Here is a 19318-nt window from a genome sequence, read left to right on the forward strand (position 1 = left end):
TTTTTTTTTTTTTAACCAAAATATAAAAAAAGAAAGAAAAAGATCACTGGGTGGGTAGTCAGGAAACTTGGGTCTTCCAGCTCTCACTAACGTGCTGCATGTGCAACACTTCCCATTTATGAGCTATTTCTAATAGACTTCCACAGTTAGAGACAGCAAGACCCTCCTAAATGCATAATGCACTTGATATGCAAATGACAAATTTAAGGTAAGGGAACTTCCAAGAAATAGTAAAATTATAAGAAGAAATTTTTAAAAAGGAGTTCATCTTAAGTCCTAAAAATGTAAAAATTAAAAATCTGGGTGAAATTAGAGTTGCTCCTGTATTTAGGGTTATAATAATAAATCTTTTCTCTGGAGAGCTGGATCATAAAGCTAGTTTAGTTTAGATCTCTGACAAATGGTAATAAAACAGACTGATGTAAGAAACAAAACAGATGAACACGGGGGGGAAAGAAGGCAAACCAGAAAATAGACTCTCAACTATCGAGAACAAACTGAGGGTTGCTGGAGGGAAGGGCAGAGGGATGGGTTAAATGTATGATTGATATTAAGAAGGGCACTTGGGATGAGCACGGGCTATAAAATGTAAGTGATGAATCACTAAATTTTACACCAGAAAGTAATATTACACTGTATGTTAACTACTGGAATTTAAATAAAAACTTGAAAAAAGAAAAAAAAAAAAAAGAAAAAATCACCCAGGTCAATGTAGTGAGATCTAACTGATGGATAGGAGAAGCAGAAAACTGGCTACCAACTTTCCTCATATGTTCACCTGGGCAGGAGGCGGTTCTCCACACAAGGGCATCAGCCACAGGCTTTGCATTATTTCTGAACACCTCACTTGAAAAGAATTTAAGAAAACAGGCTTTGTGTCGGCCAGACCTGACTTTATGCAAATCCCGGCTCCATCATCAACTAATTCCCAGTGGGTCCCTTGGGAAAGTTACCTAACTTCTTCAAGCCTGTTTTCTTAGTTATAAAGTGGGCAACACAAAATCTCAAAGGATTGTTGTAGAGATGAACTAAAAATACTCATGTATGTAAAACAATAGGAACATAGTCTGGCATATAACAAGTAATCAAAACACCAAAATCTTAAGAATATGGGATTTCAATCATCTTGAAAAAGAAAAACAAGGTTGGAAGACTTACCCTTCCCAATTTCGAAACTTACTACATAGCTACAATAATGAAGACTGTGTATGTACTTGCTTATAAGGATAGACATATATATCAATGGAACAGAACTAAGAGTCCAGAGAGAAAGTCTGGCATTTATGGTCATATGATTTCCAACAATGCAAGACAAGTAAATGGGAAAGAAGGGTCTTACCAACAAATGATCCCTGAGACAGCAAAAGAATGCACAAAAGAATGAAGTTATACCCCCAACCTCATACTATATACAAAAATTAACTCAGAATGGATCATAGATCTAAATATAAGCGCTAAAACTAGAAAACTCTTAGAAGAAAACATACACATAAATCTTTGTGACCTTGGGCTAGGCAAAACCGTGGATATGATGCAACAAAATAGTAACTAGATAAAATGAATTTCTTCACAAACTTTTGTACTTCCAAGAACACCATCAAGAACATGAAAAGACAATCTAACAGGAGAAAATATCTGCAAATCAGGGACTTATATCTAGAATATATGAAGAAAACTATTCAATAATAAAAAGGGAAAATACCTTATTGAAAAATGGGCAATCTGAATATACATTTCTCCAGAGAAAATGGACAGTAAGCCCATGAAAAGATGCTCAACGTCAATAGTTATCAGGAAAATGTAAATCAAAACCACAATGAGACTACTTCATGCCCACTAAGATGGCTATAATCAAAAAGAGACAATATTACAAGTGCTAACAAGGATATTAAAAAAAAAAAAACCCATTCACTGGTGGTGGGAATATAAAGTGTAGGAATTTTGATAATCTGGCTATTTCTCAAATGATTAAACACAGAGTTAGCATCCAGCAATTTCACTTGTAGGTGTACACCCAAAAAAACCAAACACCTATGTCCACACAAAAACTTGTACACAAATGTTCGTACCAGCACTATTCAGAACAGACAAAAAAGTGAAAACAATCTAAACGTTCATTAACTGAGGAATGGATAAAAATTGTGGTCTATCCATATAAAGGGATATTATTCAACTATAAACAGGAATGAAGTTCTAATACACGCTACAACATGGATGAACCTTGGAAACATTATGCTAAGGTAAAAGAAGCCAGTCACAAGACTACATATTAATGATTCCATTTATATTAAATGTCTAGATTAGGCAAATCTACAGAGACAGAAAGTAGATTAGTGGCTGCCTAGGGTGGGAAGGTTGAGGAGAAATGGCAAGCAACTGCAAACAGGTATGGCGTTTTTTTACAAGTGACGAAAATGTTCTAAAATTAGATTGTGATAGTTGCACAATCTATCTAAAAACCACTGAATTGTATACTTAGGGTGAGTTGCCTTTCAGTAAAGCAGTTTAAAAAAGAGAGGTTTGTACATAAAGGAATACCTCCTGAACAAATGAAGTTTATTCCTTTAAGGATCAAAGATTAAAGTTTCCGTCTTCTTTTCTGTATTTTAATCATTTTGTATTAGACATCACTCCCCACCACCAATGTATACCTTGTCTTCCTTCTTTTACGCACCAAAATGGATGCAATAGAACTCTTATGTATGTCTCAGGATCATTTCAAACACCACTTTTTATATTATATGTAACAGAGATGCCCCTAAGAGGGGCTCTACATGGTTCCTGGCTACCATACTTTAGAAGCTGTAGCTGTTTGTGTTGTAGTCACTGAGTTTAATTTGCATTATTAACATTTTCTCCATCATTTTATTTATTTTTCTTTATTGAGAGATAATTGATATATAACATTGTGTAGGTTGAAGATGTACAATGTGTTGATTTAACACATTTATATATTGCAGTACTATAACACCATAGTGATAGTTAACAGCTCTATCATATCAATTGTCATTTCTTTTTTGTGCTAGGAACAATTAAAACCTAGTCTCTTAGCAACTTATAATACAGTATTATTGCCTATAATTATTATGCTGTGCATTAGATCTCCAGGATCTACAGATATACTAGTTGCAAGAAGTAGTTTCTGTTTGGGGTTTGTGTCCTTCCTCGAGCGTAGATTGTTTTAGCTATATTTCTTATTGCCTGATGTGTCTCAGTCTGCCCTCCTAATAAAATTGCTGGAGTTTATTAAACTCCATATAACTGGACTTACAAAAATTACGGAGAAAATATGACCTGGAGTTAAAAATCAGAGGATCTGGGTGTGTTTTAGTACTAACATTTACATGTGACTGTAGGCAAGTATCAGTACCTGAGTTGTAAAACATTGAAAATATCTATAATGCAGAGCTAAAATGAGAACTCAGGATGATAAATGTGATGCACTTAGTATAACTTGCAGCACATAAAAGACAAAAAGTAACTGACAGTTTGTATCAGAGTTTCAAATCTACTAAATATCACTTGATTGCCTTGGGCAAGTCTCTTCACCTCTGAGTCTCAGTTTCTGCACTGTTAACATGGGAGAAAAGATCTCCCTTCACCTCACACAGGGTAGGGAAGGCAAATTAATCATGCATTATTTATGTTTTTGTAAACTCCAAAGAGGTACCACAAATTATTTATTGATCTTAAGGATGAAAGAAAGAATCTCATTAAATTAAAAATACTGTTTAATGAACACACAGTTGATGCTTGAACAATATAGGTATGGACTGTACAGGTCCACTTATATGCAGATTTTTTCACTGAAAACAGGACAGTACTGTAAATGTATTTTTTCTTCCTCATGGTTTTCTTAGTAACATTTCCTTTTGGTTACTTTATTGTAAGACTACAGCATTTGAAACATATAAATATATAAATTATGTACCAATTAACTGTTAACCAATTAAGTGTTTATATTATTGGTAAGGCTTCTGGTTAATAGTAGGCTATTAGTAATTAAGTTTTTGGGTAGTCAGTAGTTATAATTGGATTAAACAGTGTGGGGGTCAGTGTCCCTAACTCCCATTTGTTCAGGGGTCAATGTACTCTCTTCCTTGCTAATAGTAGCATCTCCAAAGGTAAAGGGATAGGTGGTGTATACCAAGTCCATTACTTGCCATTAGTAAAACGTTTATAATCCATCCCAGAAAGTCCTGCTTATGCTCACCAACCACTTCCAAGAAAAAAGTACCCTTTCCCACTATTATCCTCAAATCAAGTGGTCAACAAGTACTCACAGAACACTTGCTATGCAAACAACCCCAAGCTAAATGATGAGGAAATTCATATGGAATATCAGATCCTGTGTTTGAAATACACAGGTTATATTGTTGGGAGACAATTCTTATAAAATTAGAGGACACTGAATCTGCATTCTAGAGTTGACTACAGAAGACAAGTTATCTTTTAATGTGGTTTATGAAAACCAATTCTATGTCTCAGCCACAACTTCAGAAAAGAGTGTTATGTCAAACAGACTTTCAGTGCTATTCTGGAGAGGGACTGATATAAAATGAGGTCAGAAAACATCCCTGAAGAGATACACCTTGAAAGGTAAGTAGGATCTGATGGGCTTAGCGTAGACCAGTAGGAAATGAGACTGTCTCATGAGATAAACCTCAGGAATAGAAGTACCGAGGTGAGAAAAAGCCTGATGAGAGAGCAAGCTGTTTGAGGGTAGGGTATATACCATGAAGTTTTATGTTCCAATATGTCAGAGCTATCAGCAAGTGTCTTATATCCTATAGTTAACCTAAGTATCTATTATAACATCTTCGCTCCCTAAAACATCGAATGGTGAGTAAAACGGACATGTCACCTTCCCTTCCCCCCACCCCCAAACTGACTATTCTATACCCCATCCTTCCAAGAATGCTGGCATTCACTTACCTCCATGTCATCCTCCTTTTTCCTCTTGTTTACTGATTCACTTCCTTCTTCGTCTTCTTCTTCTTCCTCTATGATTCCTTCCACTATAGATTTTGAGCCTTCTGGACTTGTAATTCCTTCACACCTAGGTTTGTTTGTTTTTTTTTTAAAAAAAAGTGCTATTATATATCTCTCTTTTATATACAAATTATCTCAGAGATACTGATATTTATGGTCTTTTACAATCAAATATCAGTTATAACTGACAATGCTTCTAGGAGGAGGATGTGAAAAACGTGCATTTAAAAATATGCAGAAGTAGACTAGGGTTGTAGAAGGTCATGGCCAATGTATGACTATACTCTGAGTACTGGTTTCCAGTTCTTGCACTGATACAGACCCACAGAAGGGCGTAACTATTTCCTGAGTCATGATGGCAAGAGTTTTTCTGGCATTATCTTATACAGTTCTCAAAAAATCCTGAGATAGCCCTGAAAAGTTAAAAAAAAAATCGTCCAAGATCACCTAGTTCATTAGTACATGAAGGTGGAAGGCAAATCGAAGCCCAGTTAACATGACAGCATGGTACTTTTCTACTGTACCCTGCTTACAGTAGAACAAAGCTCAAACAGAATGGTAAAAAGCCCCCACTTTTAATTGCCTAATAGAAACGCAATTATAATAACCATAGGCAGCTGAACCTTGGAGATTAGAACATCTGATCCAGCCAATTACTGCTGTTGTTTTCCCTCTAAAAAGCAATCTCTCTTATATAATTAGGTAGAATTATTATTATATGACCAGCTGGTATCATAATTCCTTTTAGAAAGAACTTGTTGGAAAAAGTACACTGACAATATTAAAAGTAAGATCCCTAGCAGCTAGTGCTAAGGTCTGTTCTGAATGATAAAGGAGAATTTGTTATTTTGTCCTTGAAAGGGAGAGTGAATGGAGAAGAGGACAGAGAACAAGATAAAAAGAGACAGATGAATCCAGGGGTGGACTTTAAAAACAATTTTTTTTAATGTTTATTTTGCTTTTGTGAGAGACAGAGACAGAGCATGAGCAAGGGAGGATCAGAGAGAGATGGAGACACAAAATCTGAAGCAGGATCCAAACTCAGCACAGGGCCCGACGCAGGGCTCGAACTCATGTACTGTGAGATCATGATCTGAGCCAAAGTCGGACACTCAACTGACTGAGCCACCCAGGTGCCCCCGGTGGTGGATTTTTAACAGTGATAACTTGTCTTCCCTGTCTGCTCTACCAATCTCAGTAAAGTGTATGTTCACAAAATATTTTGTCAAGTTGGGGGTTTTCTATGGGACTTGAGGTGTCAAGTTTCACATCTAGGGTCAAAGTAGTATAACAAAGAAACAATATGTGGTTTAGTTCCACAGCTATAATTAGGAGTTTTCAAGAGAATTTCACATAGTTCAAGGGTAGGAAGGTTCCATCTGATATCTATGTGACAATTAAAACATACACTATATATACACGAGTTTATATACTTTAAGAGAAGACATCACTTAAATTTACATATTAAGTAAAATTTTATAATCACTGAACTACCTGAATATAAGCCATATAACTTCTTCACGAAATACTGAATAGACATTTGATGACATTAAGGAACTATTTATTTTTTTTTGGTGTGATAATGGTACTGTGATTGTGTTTAAAATTTTTTTATAGTTTTATTTATTTTTGAAAGAGAGAGAGACAGAGTATGAGAGGGGGAGGAACAGAGAGAGAGGGAGACACAGAATCCAAAACAGGCTCCAGGCTCTGAGCTGCCTGCACAGAACCCAATGTGGGGCTCGAACCCATGAACTGCGAGATCATGACCTGAGCCGAAGTCGGATGCTTAGCCCACTGAGCCACCCAGGCACCCCAGTACTGTGACTGTTTGAAGTGTCCTTGCCATTTAGGATATACTGAAATCTTGGTATGATTTTGTGCTTAGGGTAAATAAACAGGGGACAGATGAAACAAGACTGCCCATGAGTAATTGTTGAAAATAGGCAATGTGGGGGCACCTGGGTGGCTCAGTTGGTTAAGCGTCCAAATTTGGCTCAGGTCATGATCTCATGGCTTGTGGGTTCGAGCCCCATGTTGGGCTCTGTGCTGACAGCTAGCTCAGAGCCTGGAGGCTGCTTAAGATTCTGTGTCTCCCTCTTTCTTTCTGACCCTCCCCTGCTCACACTGTCTCTCTCTCTCTCAGCAATAAATAAAACATTAAAAAAAATTGAAAATAGGCAATGTGTACAGTGGGGTTCATTATATTATTCTACTTTTGTATGTTTGAAAATTTCCATAATGTAGTTTTAAAATTGAGAGGGTGTATATAAAATACCTTGTAGCCAGCTCATTTTCATCAACTCTTGTGCTCCCTGTTGTTCTCTTGGGCAACATTTTCTCAATTCATCTAAAGTTTATTTTGTGACTACATAGCAATACCCAGGATTCATGTAACCGTATCCAAGAATATCAGTTGGGCTAAATATCCTTAGTTAAGCCTTAGAATCTGGCTTTCACTCAGGTTATGCAAAAGCTTTGTTACGGTAATTTCCTCACAATCAGGTTTGACTAAGAAGGAGACTATTACCAGAATAAAATGATCACTTCTAGCACTGGAGTAGACACTTAACTTTTAATGTCCATTCTTTGGGATTCTTCCACCTTTCAACACACAGAATTATATTAATAAGGTAATCCTGTATTATACAGGCTTTGGGATTTCTTCAAAACAAAAAAAGAAAGAAAGAAAAGAAAAAGAATAGAAAAGCTATGCAGTTAGCCCAACTGAGCTCCTTTGTCAAAATTATCTAAAATAATAAAGGCATTCAGGATGGGAGGACAAGTGTATAATAAAACGCAACCTGTAATTCCCTCACCATGTTTCAGTCTCTAACCAGCGCAACAGGGAAAAAATATGACCTACTGTTTGACTTGGCCAACCATTGAGACACGGGCCGACTCCAAATTTCGAATTTGACCACTCTTCACGCTAGAAAAGTTAGAAGGGAAAGAGGTTATTTAGCATCCATCTTATCATGTCACTAGGGTCAAATGAATAATTCTGCACATTCTGTAGAACTTACTACAAAGCTGTATTTACCAATATAGCTTACTATGGAGATAACCACTACTTCCTAACTGGTTATTATGGCTACAAGCCAAGTAGTAAAAATTAGGGACAGACATTCAAGTCATTTCAGTTCTGCAAATATTTACCAGGAGGATACTATGTACCAGGCCTATGCTCAAGAAGCACCTAATTCAGGGGGGAGAAAGAAACATAGATAGTTTTGGTATAATAAAGGCAAGGTTCAAAGGAATCACTTTATTGTGAATGAAGAGGTTAAAGAAAGCTCCCCAAATGTCCTGCCTAGACAGGAGAAAAAAGATTAGGTGGAAGATAAAAGAGGGTGGTCTCTCTCTCTCTCAAATAAAAATTTAAAAAAAGGAGCCTGGGTGGCTCAGCTGGTTCAGTGTCCAGCTCTTGATTTCACCTCAGGTCATGATCCCAGTTTTTGGATGATAGAAACTAAGCCTGAGTTAGCCCCAGTTCTTAAATTAGGTACTGATGCATCTTAGGGACTGAAAAACCAAAGTTTACTGAATAAATTTAAAAAGCTTTTTGGCAGAGAGTGCCTGGGTGGCTCAGGCGGTTAAGTGTCTGACTCTTGATCTCACGGTTCAAGGGACCAAGCCCCACATCAGGCTCTGCGCTGATAGTGTGCAGCCTGATTGTGATTCTCTCTCTCTGCTTCTTCCCATGATGGCATTCTCTCTCTCAAAATAAATAAATAAACATTTTTTTAAAAAAATATTAAGTTATTTGGGATAATTTTCTCACTGGTTGTTCCTGGGGAAGAAGGCAGGGTGTCCTGGGTACATGCTGAACTGGCAGCAGCTGCATTCTGAAATGCTGTGGTTGCCAAAGATGGAGAGATCTTTGGTGCTACTGAGAGAACAGGAATCCTGCACCTCAGTGAGCAAGGAGAGATAGAAGCAACCTCACCAAACACAAACATCATTTTGGTAGGCCATATTTAGCATGAAACCCTCTCTCAGAAAAACTACCTAGGACCTATTTACCAGGTCCTTAATTTCCAGTTGATTTCTTTGATTCAGTGAACAGATATGTTCTGCCTGCTAAGGCAGCATGCAGTATGCTGTATGCTGTGTGAAAGTACCAAAGAAATAGAGGAGAGCTTCTGCCCTTAAGAATCTGTCTTAAAGTTCTTCCTACAGAATGTTCACAGAAATGAAAGTTAACAATATCAGCATATCCATTAGGGGAGGATTAGAAGACTTAAGAGGTAAACAATACAATATAAAATAGACAGAGGTCTCTAGCAATTTGACTGAGGGAATAATCTGATTGGTTTGGAGGAGTTAGAGAAAGGGTTCTGGGAAAGGAACTAGAGATGGATTTTGAAGAGGTAGGAAGAGAGGATACTAAAGATATTTTATCCTAAGATTGATTTCCTTGGGGGAGAGACACTGTTTTACTCATTTCTGAAATTTCATCCTTTAGCACGAAGTATTTAACAAATATTTAATCACATAATTGATTGAATTAATGAATAAATCAGTGACAAAGCAGCCCTTACTTTAGTGGCAGTCATAGCCAATTCTGTCAGTGATTTTTATGAAAACTATTTACCCAAATGGTTTTTATTTACCCAAAACCCAAATAAAAACCGAGAAAGTAACTTATGCCCATCCTCTGTTTCTCCACCATTTTCTCTGGAACACATAAAGTGAATCTAGAACCATGAAACATCAGAAGTAGAAAAGACCTCAGAGTCTCATTTAGTCTAAACTCCTACCTCAGAAATGGAAATAGCTAGATAGGAGATAATCCAGAATTATTAAAATTGTAGGAGGTACTATAGTGTATTATGAAAAGGATGGATTTTAGACAACTGGGACAAATGTGAAACATTTAAAATACTAAAAATAATTCTGCTCTTTACATAAATGTTTCCACATATGATACTGTAATAAAGCTAAGGCTTGGAAACTGAACTATTCCTTTGAACTTGGTGCCTGAGCTGATGAAAAAGGAGAGTTAGAATCTAACATTTAAAATATAGACAGTAGAGTTGTGGGTTACCTCCATTCAATGGCATTCTCTAGAGACTTGAAGGTTTTAGGACGACCACGTAAGAAATTCTGCATGCTATTAAGTGCATCCATGGCTGTACCTAGATGTTAAACAAATATTTTAACCACAGCATTTAACATAGTCTAAACATTTACACTTACTGGGTCAGCTGTGTACATCTGCCCTCAATGATGGTAGGATTCAGTGATGTTTTGGGGAAAAAAGATGCAACTTAAAAAATATTCAGAGACTGATGTGATAGCCAGCTTCCAAGATGGCCTCCAGTGATTTGCCTCTTGATATTTACTCCCTAGTGTAGTCTTCCCACACTGAATAGGGGCTGACTTGTGTAAGTAATAGTGTGACTTCTGAGGTTGGGTCATAAAAGACATGGCAGCTTCTTTTTAACATCAGATAAAATGATGGGACATAGATACAATCAAAACATTATACGGTCATAAAAGATATTTACGAAGAGTTTTGATGACATGGGAAATGATTATATAATGTGGCATATGGATGAAATGGGTGAAGGTGTCAAAAGGTACAAACTTCCAATTATAAAATAAATAAGTCTTAAGGATATAATGTAACACATAGTGACTATAGTTAACAATACTATGTTGTATATTTGAAAGCTGCTAAGAGAGTAGATCTTAAAAGTAGTGACTATAGTTAACAATACTATGTTGTATATTTGAAAGCTGCTAAGAGAGTAGATCTTAAAAGTGTTCATCACAAGAAAAATAATTTATTATGTGTGGTGACGGATGTTAACTACACATACTGTGGTGATCATTTCATAATTTATACATATATTGAATCATTATGTTATATAACTGGAACTAATAAAATGTTTATGTCAGTTAAAGAATACTCAGAATGCCTTTGCCATAAAATAACATAAACAATGACATAAAGACAGAGGGACATAGTTCAAGATGAGTAGAAATCAACAATAAATTAAAATAAGGTAATAATAATCTTCCATAGATATCTCTTATAAATCAAAGATTTTGATTTGGTCAGTACTAAGAAAACTTACCTTCTACAACATCAATCATACAGAGACCCAGGAGGCTTGGCACTAGGTTGGATGATGCTGTATGGACTGCAATAGCTCCACCCATACTATGCCCAATCAGCATAATTGGAGGAGGGAGGTCCCCATACATGGCTTCAACCACATTGCCAACATCCCTGCAAAGAGAAGGAAAAAAAGCGGGGAATGCTCTCTGACAACACTAAAAATCATTTTCTTTCCTAACTCCTTGTTTAGTCTGCAATTAAGAGTCCTAAGACTGTAAAAGTCTACTGACCATTTTGCAAATGTACCAATATAAATCTCTTAACATGCTCCAGTATCTATACATGTAGCCACAGATTTAGCGCTTCTGATAAATGGGACCAAGAACCCAAATTTTCTGATTTTCATATACTTTTATTTTAAATGTAAGCTTGAAACTCTGCACAAATAATTTAAGTGCTCTATCCCTCAATTTTCCCAGCTATAAGACAGAAAACAATTTTATTAAGCATTATAATGTAGTAAAGTTTAGAATCACAAGATGAACTGCAAACCCACTTTATTTTTTAGTGGACTTGAATTAGTTATTTAATCTCTTTCAACATCTATAAGATGAAGATAAGAATATGATTTACTAAAAAAGAAAAAAGAATATGATTTACTATTCCAGATTATCTGAAACAGTGAATGAAAACTACTTTGAGAAGTATAAATGCTATATAAAGGTTAATTGTTACTTATAATTTGTCAACTAAGTTGTTTGAAATATGAACATAAATGCAAGTACAATGTTCTGAGAAAGTAGAAAGATGTTCAGAGCTAATTTTTATTGGCTTCTGTCTTAGTTTTTAATTGAGTGGATCTGTTAACAAAGTCAAACCTTAAAGCTTTGAAAATGAGAACTGAAGAAGGAACTTGGGTTTAATTTGCAGATAGGCCCTCTTTGCTACAGCAATAGATAGGCATGTTATATTTTTAGAGACCACTGGCTCTACTGTCTTCTTTTGGAAGTGGCTGAGTCAGTTAACTTCAAAAGACAGTTTTGTGTTGCTGAGTGTTATTGTATACCTCAAGCACCCATACAGTGTTAGCCAAATAGGGTAGATCTGGATACAGGGAACACAGCCTTTTGAAAAATTATCTCCAAGGTATTTAGAATGGAAAAAGTAAATGCTACGAATTATTTCAGAAGGAATTAATCTTTTTATGAAGTTTATTTATTTATTTTTGAGACAGACACAGCATGAGTTGGGGAGGGGCAGAGAGAGGGGGAGAGAGAAAATCTCAATCAGGTTCTGCACTGCCAGCACAGAGCCCAACATGGGGGCTCAAACTCACCAAACTGTGAGATCATGACCTGTGTGGAAATCAAGAGTTGGTTAGTCAGATGCCTAACCAACTGAACTACCCAGGTGTCCCTCAGAAGGAATTAATCTTAAAAATCTTGTAAAAACAATTACAGATGTGAATAGGGTAGCTATAGCACCTGCAGACAATCTGAATGGGATATATAAGGAGGCCACCCAACTTTATAAGTGAAAAAAAAAACAGTTTGAAAATATTCTTTTGAGTTAAATTTAAACCTAAACTTTTGGTTGGTAACAACAAAATAAAAGGATGCTATATAAGATTATTTAAGTTCAGGTCTCCCTAAAATATTCAGTAACTGATCTGGAGGGGTTCTGTGATGAAGGTGGACAAGGTCTGAAACAAACCAACTCCATAATACATCTAAGCATAGGAAAGGTGTATTTCATCCAGGTACAAGGTGGTTATGATCAATCACTTGATCATCCACTACCAGGAGAAATTTATTCTTACTCAAGTTAGCTAAACTACCAAGATTAGTGCTTTGAGACATGTTCTGAAGTTCCAGAAAAATAAAACAAAGATGAAGTAGCAGATGTTATCTACAAAACTAGCCTATAACTGGATATGCCACAATTTAGGTAGACGCTTTAAAAGGAAATTCTATCATACTTATCAATAATGGGTTAATTTCCTGAGAAGTAATAGAGCATATCACATACATAGAAGAAAAGGTATCAGAGCAACCTGAACCAATTCTTGGTTCTACTTTCAGTGGAATTACATTTTATGTAGGGTTGAGGTTCTGAGTTGATACACAGGCAAAAATCATGGTGTCAGTACTACTTGAAAATCCCATTAATTGTCCATTATATATACCCATTTTGAGATTTTTGTTTCAGAGTGACTGAATTCAGAAATCATATAAATGTGTTATCGCTTTGACTATTTCAGCAAGAATCTAACTATTAGCTCTTCCGGTTCTTGGTAATCATCTTCAACTATTCTGAATGGCTTTAATCATCTATTTTCTTTTTACCTTTTTTTGCCAGCTATCAACTTATTATCTCTCAGCTCCAATTCACCTTTCCTTGCAGGTTCTCCAAAATTGGATCTGAGACCTTTAAATATTTTTTCCTTTTCAGCTGGCATGATGTTAAGCTTTATCAGTAGAGGGCGCAGGAGAGACACTGTAGAAAGGGTTTTGCTCCTGGTTCCTGTGCATATTATTCCTAAACTCCTGAAGGCTGTGCTACTCTAGCACCTAGGTCATGTAGCATGGGAAGCTCTATAGCACATACAGCTTCCCCAGTGCCCAAATCCTGCAGCACAGGTGGCTTCTTTGGCACACCATCCCCGCAGGCCTAATTTTTCCCTAGTCTTACTGAGGCAAAATTGGTACACAAAAATGGTAAATAATTAACGTATATAATTTGGTAAGTTAGGGTATATGTATACACTTGTGTTACCATCACCATGATTAAGGTAATTAACACAAAAGTTTCTGTGTGTGTGTGTGTGTGTGTGTGTGTGTGTGTGTGTGTGTGGTAAGAACACTTAACATAATATCTACCCTCCTAACTTTTAAGTACACAATTATCTCATTATTAAGGATAGACACTATGTTGTATAACAGCTCTCTGGAACCACTCCCAGTAATTTTGTTGCAGAGTGCCTCTGGTGAGATACTCCATGTGAACAGCTTCTCCTGCACCCTGGAGGGTAGATATCTGGCAAGTTCTGCCACGGTGGCACCCAAATGACTTCTCTGCCTTCAGTAAGCCACAGTCATGCCCTCTACAACAAGGTCTGAATCTCAACCTTTTCCATTAGTGTTCTCTATCAGCCCAAGGGGATAGTGGCTGCTTCTTATATCTGCTACTCTTATAGTTTTTCTTTTTTTTTTTTTTTTTTAAAGATTTCCAGCTTTACTGAGGTATAACCGACTAAAAAAATTCTAATATATTTAAAATGTACAGTGTGATAATTTGATATATGAATACACTGAAATGACTCCCACAATCAAGTTAATTAAACATATATTCTTCAGCATTCTCTTTACTTTTTTTTTTTTCTGAAGAGAGAGAGTGAGCATGCGAGCAGGGGAGAGGAACAGAGGGAGAAAGAGAGAATCGTAAGCAGGCTCCATACTCAGTGCAAAGCCAGATGCAATGTGGAGCTCGATCCCATAACCCTGAGGTCATGACCTGAGCCAAAATCAAGAGTTGGATGCTCAACTAACTAAGCCCCTGTTCTTGTTATTTCTTATTAGCCAATTCTTCATTACTCCAATCCCCCTTATAATTAATAAGTCTTTATATTAAACTTTCCCTGTTTATTTTTTTTTTTATGTTTTATTTATTTTTGAGAGAGAGAGAGACAGCGTGAGGAGGCGAGGGTCAGAGAGAGAGAGAGAGATACAGAATCTGAAACAGATTCTGTTTCAGGCTCCAGGCCCTGAGCTGGCTGTCGGCACAGAGCCCGATGTAGGGCTCGAAACCATGAACCATGAGATCATGACCTGAGCCAAAGTTGGACGCTTAACTGACTGAGCCACCCAGGTGCCCCTAAACTTTCCCTGTTTAAATTACTATGTGACTTTTCTTTCCTGATTGTCTCAGACTGATACATGTCAGTCAGGCAATGTATCCATAAGGTCCTCCCTCAATCAATTCTTCAAATTCCTATAGAACATCATCCAAGACATCATAATCCTTTGGCAGCCTGGCCACTTAGATGATGTGTTTCACTTTTTGTCAACAGTCGTGAATCTCTATATTTCACTATTTGGCAACAGTCAGGAATCCCTTAAAAATTGTTCACAAATCTTTCAATAAGGTATCACCAACGTGCTTGATTATTCTGGGCTTTATTGTTCTCATATTACAAAGACAACAACTGAGAGAACAGTTGTTCTCTCAGCTCTCTTAGCTCTCCCTTCTCATGGTTTCTTAGGCATATGGTCATTAAGTGGAATGGTACCATATATTATTATTTCTCTCTCTTTGCCAGGCACTATAGTTGAGTGATCACAATTCTGGTCTATTAACTGTGTGACCTCATACAGTTAGTTATTCAATCTATCTGAGTTAGTTTCCTCATCGGTTAAAAAAAGAAAAAGGACAATATCTACACTACAGAATTAATAATGTGGATAATTAAAACAAATAACTTTATTAAATAAATTTACTCTTAATAAATGCTTAATTTACACTTAATAAAGTCTCTCAGATAGCACACAAATAACACCTGCTATAACAATAAAACTAGGGCCACATGAGTTTCAGTTCTGAATGACCAGGTTTGAGGCCACTATATATACTATAGTATCTTATACTTTGAGGCCCAGGGAATCATTAATTCTTCTTTTTAAAAAGCTTTTTTTTTATGTGTATTTTTGAGAGAGAGAGAGAGAGAGAGAGACAGAGTGCAAGAATGGGAGGGGTAGAGAGAGAGGGAGACACAGAATTCAAAGCAGGCTCTAGGCCCTGAACCATCAGCACAGAGCCCAACACAGAGCTCAAACTCAAGAACCATGAGATTATGATGTGAGCTGAACTCAGATTCTCCACCAACTGAGGCCCTCATTAATTCTTTAATATCTTGTTCTTGTCTTACAAGGAAATTGGACAAAGAACATGGGCAGGATACTTTAAGAACATCTTACATGGCAGGGTCTTTTGTATACAAACCTCTTTTTCAAGCGTAAGTTCCCAAAAGATATCTAGGTTCTATTCAACTCTGTCAACAGAAGAAAATTTTGCAAAAGCCAACACAAAGTAAACTGTATCTCAAGGAATTTTCTAGTACTTTATGTGATGACATAACACTGAATATATCAAGACAGAGGTTTCTTTCAAGATTAAATACTAAGGAGACACCAAATACAGGGAAAAACAACAGAAATAAAATTTTCTCTACACTAATTATTATACAACAGTCTCACTAGAAGAGTAAATAGTTATACCACTATTTAAAATAGTAATGGCAGCCAGATGATGTATAAACAGTATTACATTACTTACTTTGCCATTGTTTCTGCAGACAGGTCTTCAGAATTCTTGACTTTTGTTTCACCTAAAAAGAAAATATTTAAAAAATAAAATTCCCCAAATACAAATTATAAATGCAACAATATTCTCTTAAAAATCTCACTTTGGGGAATGAAATGCAGACTTGTGTATGATGGGCTTAGCAAGGATTTTCTGTGTTACAGATGCATCTTGATAGTTGGGCACCCTAAGGAAGATGTAACTCCAGTAGCCTAGCAAAGATTTATTTACATTCCTTATATATCATCAGCATCAGAATTTAGTTACATTAAAGGACATTTTCTTAGCTAAACAATAATATATATGTGTGTATGTATTTATAAAATATCTTTTGTAAAACTTGGAAACTAAGACTTCCCTCAAAGAACCCAAATGGAATGGACCAGGTTATTCTGTGGCCACACTGAAACTTGTAATATTTAACAGTATTCAAAGGGAATGACACATATATCAGTTAGTGACTAATTAACTACATCACTCACCATGACCTCGCAGATCTAAAGCCACAATTCTACACTGAACCCTACTAATGATCGCCGCCTAGGAAGAAAAGAAATTCTAGTTTAGCAAGTCTTTTCCCATTATGATAACAGTTGAATGAACATCTATCAGAATTCAAGAATCTCAAGATAATCAAAGGAAAACTTTTCATTTTTTTTCTTATTTGAGTATAGTGGATATACAATGTTACAATAGGTTTAGATATATAACATAGGGATTCACAAATTTATATGTTAACTTATGCTCAGCAAATACAACACTATTACAGTATCATTGACCATATGCTGTGCCTTTTATTCCTGTGACTTATTCATTCCATAGCTGGAAGACTGTATCTCAGACTCCCCTACACTATTTTGGCCATCCCTCCACCTCTTCCCCTCTGGCAACCATCAGTTTGTTCTCTGTATTTATAGCTCTGATTCTTCTTATTTCTTCATATTTTTTTTAGATGCCACATATGAGTGAAATCATATGATATTTCTCTTTCTCAGTCTGACTTATTTCACTTAGCATAATGCCCTCTAGGTCTATCCCTGTGTAAATGGCACAATCTCATTCTTTTCTATGGCTGTGTAATATTCCATTACTTATTTCACTTAGCATAATGCCCTCTAGGTCTATCCCTGTGTAAATGGCACAATCTCATTCTTTTCTATGGCTGTGTAATATTCCATTCTTTGTATATACCACATCTTCTTTATCCATTTGTCTAACAATGGACACTGAGGTTGCTTCTATATCATGGGTATTGTAAATCATGCTGCAATAAACATAGGGGTGCATATGTCTTTTCAAATTAGTATTTTCATTTTCAGGTAAATATCCAGTAGTGAAATTATTAGATCATATGGTATTCTTTTTTTTTTTTTTTTACTTTGAGAGAGAAAGAGAGCACTAGCAGGGAGAGGGGCAGGGGTAGAGAGAGAGGGAATCTTAAGCAGGCTTCACACTCAGTGCAGAGCCCTACATGGGGCTTGATACCATCACCCTGGGATCATGACCTGAGCTGAAATCAAGAGTCAGACACTTAACTGACTGAGCCACCAGGTGCCCCAATCATAGGGTATTTCTATTCTTAATTTTTTGAGGAAGCTCCACACTGTTTTCTATAGGAGCTGTACAAATTTACAATCCCACCAACAGTGTACAATAGATGCAGAAAAAGCATGAGACAAAATTCAACATCCATTCATGATAAAAACTTTCAATAAAGTGGGTTTAGAAGGAACATAATAATAAAGCCCAAATATGAAAAACTTAGTGCTATATCATACTCAGTGGTGAAAAACTGAGAGCTTTTCCTCTAAGATGAGGAAAAGACAAAAATGTCCACTTTTGCTACTTTTGTTCAACATAGTATTGGAAGTCCTAGTCAGAGGAAACAGACAAGAAAATTAAAAAATAAGAGGTATCAATATGGTAAAGAATAAGTTCAACTGTAATTATTTGCAGATGACATGATACAAAACTTTTCAATTTTAAGTAAAACTAAAAAATGAAGATTTTCTTCCTTTTTGTGCATATTCTGGTTCTATCCCAACTTTAAAATATGGCTTTCTTCATCTGAATCCCTCATTAAGCCCCAATTCTTCCTTGCTTTTCATGGAACACAGTAAAAACACCTCTAAACAATGAATCTCCGAGATCTACTATTACCTATGATTGCCATCCATATTCCTTGGCTATCTTTTCCCTATTGTAGAAGGGAAATTTCCTAGATAAGGACCATGACTAAGTATACATCTTGGTTCAGGATATCACACAAATGTAACATTAGATCATGAAATGACCCTGAGAGCAGTACAAATCTACCAAATATTCACTTAAGATAGATATAGTATGGGGCGCCTGGGTGGCTCAGTTGGTTAAGCGTCTGACTTCAGCTCAGGTCATGATCTTGTAATTCACAAGTTTGAGCCCCATGTTGGGCTCTGTGCTGACAGCTAAGAGCCTGAAGCCTGCTACACATTTTGTGTCTCCCTCTCTCTCTGCCCCTCCCCAACTCATGCTGTTTCTGTCTCTCTCAAAATAAATAAAGTTTAAAAAAAATTTTTTTAAAGAAAAATGAATAACTTTAAAGAGAATAATGGACTGAAATTCTACTATACTTTGTTATTTGTTCCTGAAAGCTAATTTATGGGAGTTATTTAACACATATGGTGGAGGCACAGTCTTCAACGCCAAGAACAAATCTGTATTTTGGAAATAAAATTAAGTGACAAAGATATTGTCAAATTTGCTTTACTGCTCTACATTAAAAAAAGATAGCAACAAAATATGCATTTGAAAGAAGTAATTATCAATTCCAATTTTAACTTGAAAGCAATAATTTATGATCTTATGTGCCTGTCAGAAAACATTGACAATACTGTTATAAAACTGATTTTCCATCCA

The 19318-nt window shown here is 36.2% G+C and overlaps 1 protein-coding gene across 1 annotated transcript in view; it reads right to left on the reverse strand.

The window, feature by feature from the left end:
* Positions 1–19318, reverse strand: part of PPME1 (protein phosphatase methylesterase 1) — a 69390-nt gene that overhangs the window by 10572 nt on the left and 39500 nt on the right. Inside the window, exons 4-9 of the mRNA XM_077776604.1 lie at positions 16903–16960; positions 16394–16445; positions 11079–11233; positions 10043–10133; positions 7859–7924; positions 4936–5059 (exon numbers count right to left, since the gene is read on the reverse strand). Coding sequence (XP_077632730.1) covers positions 4936–5059; positions 7859–7924; positions 10043–10133; positions 11079–11233; positions 16394–16445; positions 16903–16960 — 546 coding nt within the window. The remainder of the gene's footprint in view (positions 1–4935; positions 5060–7858; positions 7925–10042; positions 10134–11078; positions 11234–16393; positions 16446–16902; positions 16961–19318) is intronic.

This window comes from Crocuta crocuta, unplaced genomic scaffold (genome assembly GCF_008692635.1).
Source record: "Crocuta crocuta isolate KB4526 unplaced genomic scaffold, BGI_CrCroc_1.0 scaffold271, whole genome shotgun sequence".
In the NCBI taxonomy this organism is placed as follows: domain Eukaryota; kingdom Metazoa; phylum Chordata; class Mammalia; order Carnivora; family Hyaenidae; genus Crocuta; species Crocuta crocuta.